General features: G+C 34.7%; 1 protein-coding gene across 4 annotated transcripts in view; it reads left to right on the forward strand.

Moving 5' to 3' along the window:
• LOC111873213 (cyclin-dependent kinase 17) overlaps positions 1-2,984 on the forward strand; it is a 63,802-nt gene that overhangs the window by 46,647 nt on the left and 14,171 nt on the right. For all 4 annotated transcript variants that reach the window (XM_023867738.2, XM_033754996.1, XM_033754997.1 and 1 more), the window contains 3 exons: positions 279-400; positions 2,191-2,301; positions 2,620-2,753. In XM_023867738.2, coding sequence (XP_023723506.1) covers positions 279-400; positions 2,191-2,301; positions 2,620-2,753 — 367 coding nt within the window. The remainder of the gene's footprint in view (positions 1-278; positions 401-2,190; positions 2,302-2,619; positions 2,754-2,984) is intronic.

Raw genomic sequence — 2,984 nt, forward strand, 5'->3', positions numbered from 1 at the left:
TATATATATATATCCATACAGACTGCAATAAAGTAGTTTAAGAATAAGTTATTAGTGTATAACTGCCTGATGATGGCTTTTCATAAGCCGAAGCATGTAGGAAGATACCATTGAAACCAGTAAACTCATTATTCATAGCTGGTGTGAACAGTGAATGAATCATTCCAAATTTCATTTGTGTTGTTGTGTTTGTGTCTAGGTCATTCATGTTTAATGGTAATTATCCTTTTACCATATATTTCTTAGATATATTCTGATTCAATAATGTTGTTTTACAGTGACATTACATGACATTGTGCATACTGAGAAGTCCCTTACTCTTGTTTTTGAATACTTGGAGAAAGATTTAAAGCAGTATATGGATGATTGTGGTGCCATCCTCAGTATGAATAATGTTAAGGTATGTTCTTTGCTTTCATATTGTATGATGCAGTTTGTCTCGAGTAGGATTAGGTAAATTGTTGGAATGTGAAAGTTTCAGTTGTGCTGTACACATTTTGTATTTTTTGTGACTTACTCCACATCCAGCAGTCATTTTAATCAACTTTGAATCCAGTTACCAATCCAAACCCCATGTCTAGTCACCCATGACAGTATGTATATATGTATGTTATGTTTGTATGTACATAGTAAAATCTATGCTTTTACTCATCATCTTCCAAACCATGTATTATTACAGGTGATTATCACGAATGAGACAGTGCAATCCTCATTTAATAGTTCTTCTTTTAGAGTTTTCCCTTATTTGATGTTCTGTTGTCCCATCCCTGTTGTTACAGTATTATCCTCTTTTACATTCATTGCTTACACATTTTTCTCCCCTAGATTAACATTATATTGAGAGTTCACTGTAATTTTGAATTTAAGATCAACATTATTACTGCAACTAACTGGAAATGTTTGTATGAATGTCATGAATGAGTTTAATTTCATTGCAGCATTCAGGGCATGTTTTTATGCAGGATCCAAGTGTGATTTTTATCATAGTGGTTATTATATAATATTATCATTATTAATAATTTGATAATCTTGTAAGTAATTAATTAATGATATATGTCTTGTGAAATCCAGATACTATATATTTGAAGGTTTTTTTTCTTTTTCCCTCAGACAGTACTAATTTAATTTGTGTGCCTTTCAATGCAGCATAACTGGTTTAAAAATAGTTTTCACTCTAATATGCTACTTATCTTATGAAAATTGAAAGGTAAAACTGTACACAGCCAAACATGGAAGTTGTAATCACATAAACTTCTTTTGTGCACCCAACAAATCATGATTAAGTTATTGGCGTGAGAATTTTGATTCTTGTATCATCCTAGTGAACTGTACACAGTTTCTACAAAACTGAAAAGATTGTTCCAACTCATGACGGTTTAAGATGAAAGTTGGCGAGTTTTATAGGCTTCACAGGTAGGCAGGCAAGTTCAAGAAAGATTTTGCAGGGTCTGGGATTAAGATGGAGAAAATCTAAAATGAACATGCAGATTTTAATTGCAAAACATGTTGCCACTGAGAAACATAGAGATCTTGTGGTATAGAGGAGAAGGATTAGTTTTGTATATGAATGAAACTTGCATACTTTCCTGTCATATCCTTTGAATGGCAAATCTTGGACGGTCACTCAATTTTATATTTGATGCTGTTATCCACAGAAGACATTAGAATTATGAAAACACCTCTGTACTATTTGTTTGAAACTTTACTGAAGCAACTGACACGTGTAAGTAAAAGTAAAGCTATCCCTGTAACAGGCCGTGAAGGCCCATAGGGTTGTGAGACATTAAGTGTCCCACATTACCTTGACAATCAGATCAGAGATGGCGGTAAGGTTGTCAGCCTTACGCGCTGCGCTTCACTCCCCAGGAAAATCGTTTAATTTATTCCTGGTACTCATTTCTGTTAGAGGCTGAGTAAACCCCAGGGTCTAGTGCGGCCGGAAGGATTAGGTCATTTGAAAAAATCCAATGACCTCATCGGGACTTGAACCCGCGACCTTCCGGCATGTAGCGTAGTACCTTAACCACTACTTAGGGTGACTGCCATGCAATGCTAGTATTGTGTTTAAATTAATTAATGAGAATATATATGTGTATGTGTTTTTTTAGTCCATACACACATAATTGTAATTCAGTTACAGAATTGGCATGATTGCTCTGGAAAGTGTGGTTCATTTTGTTCTATTCACAGCTGTTCCTGTTCCAACTTCTGCGTGGCCTCGCATATTGCCATCGGCGCAGAATATTGCACAGAGATTTAAAACCTCAAAACCTCTTGATTAATGATAAAGGTGAACTAAAGGTTAGTTAGTTTCTCTTTTCTCTTCCCCCCTCCCCTTCAGTAGAACTACAGTTCATTAGTGTCATAGTTGTCCACTAATAAAAGAAAGTCGTATTGCTGTTCTTTTGTTCACACTGGCACCTTCATTAAAGTTTACATTATGTTGTCTTCCAGTTAATAGTTTTCAGTGACTGGAGACCATACTGAATTTGGGGTGCTTTTGTTGTTGTATGAATGTTAAGTCAGGTCATTGTTTTTGGAAGATTTTGTGTTTTCTGTACATAATTGTATAACATTTTGTCCACTTGAAATCGTTTTATAAATATTTAACATATTTAGCTTGCAGACTTTGGGTTGGCCAGAGCAAAGTCAGTTCCCACCAAAACATATTCAAATGAAGTTGTAACACTTTGGTATAGGCCACCCGATGTCCTTCTTGGATCTACAGAATATTCAACACAAATCGACATGTGGTGAGTATTAGGTACTTTATCTAGTCTCAGGAAGTTATAAACAGTATATCATGGAAAGTCATATACAGAAAATTTTGTTTCAGACACATAATTTTCTCTTTTTTCCTTTTGATTTTTTTAGCTCTTATAGCAAGGGGGAATATTTATACATAAATTTACACATCTCATCTACAGTAAATTTATACATAAGCACAGATTGTTGTCTATGTACGAGGGGGAACCCAAAAATAA

This window comes from Cryptotermes secundus, unplaced genomic scaffold (assembly GCF_002891405.2).
Source record: "Cryptotermes secundus unplaced genomic scaffold, Csec_1.0 scaffold540, whole genome shotgun sequence".
Lineage (NCBI taxonomy): Eukaryota > Metazoa > Arthropoda > Insecta > Blattodea > Kalotermitidae > Cryptotermes > Cryptotermes secundus.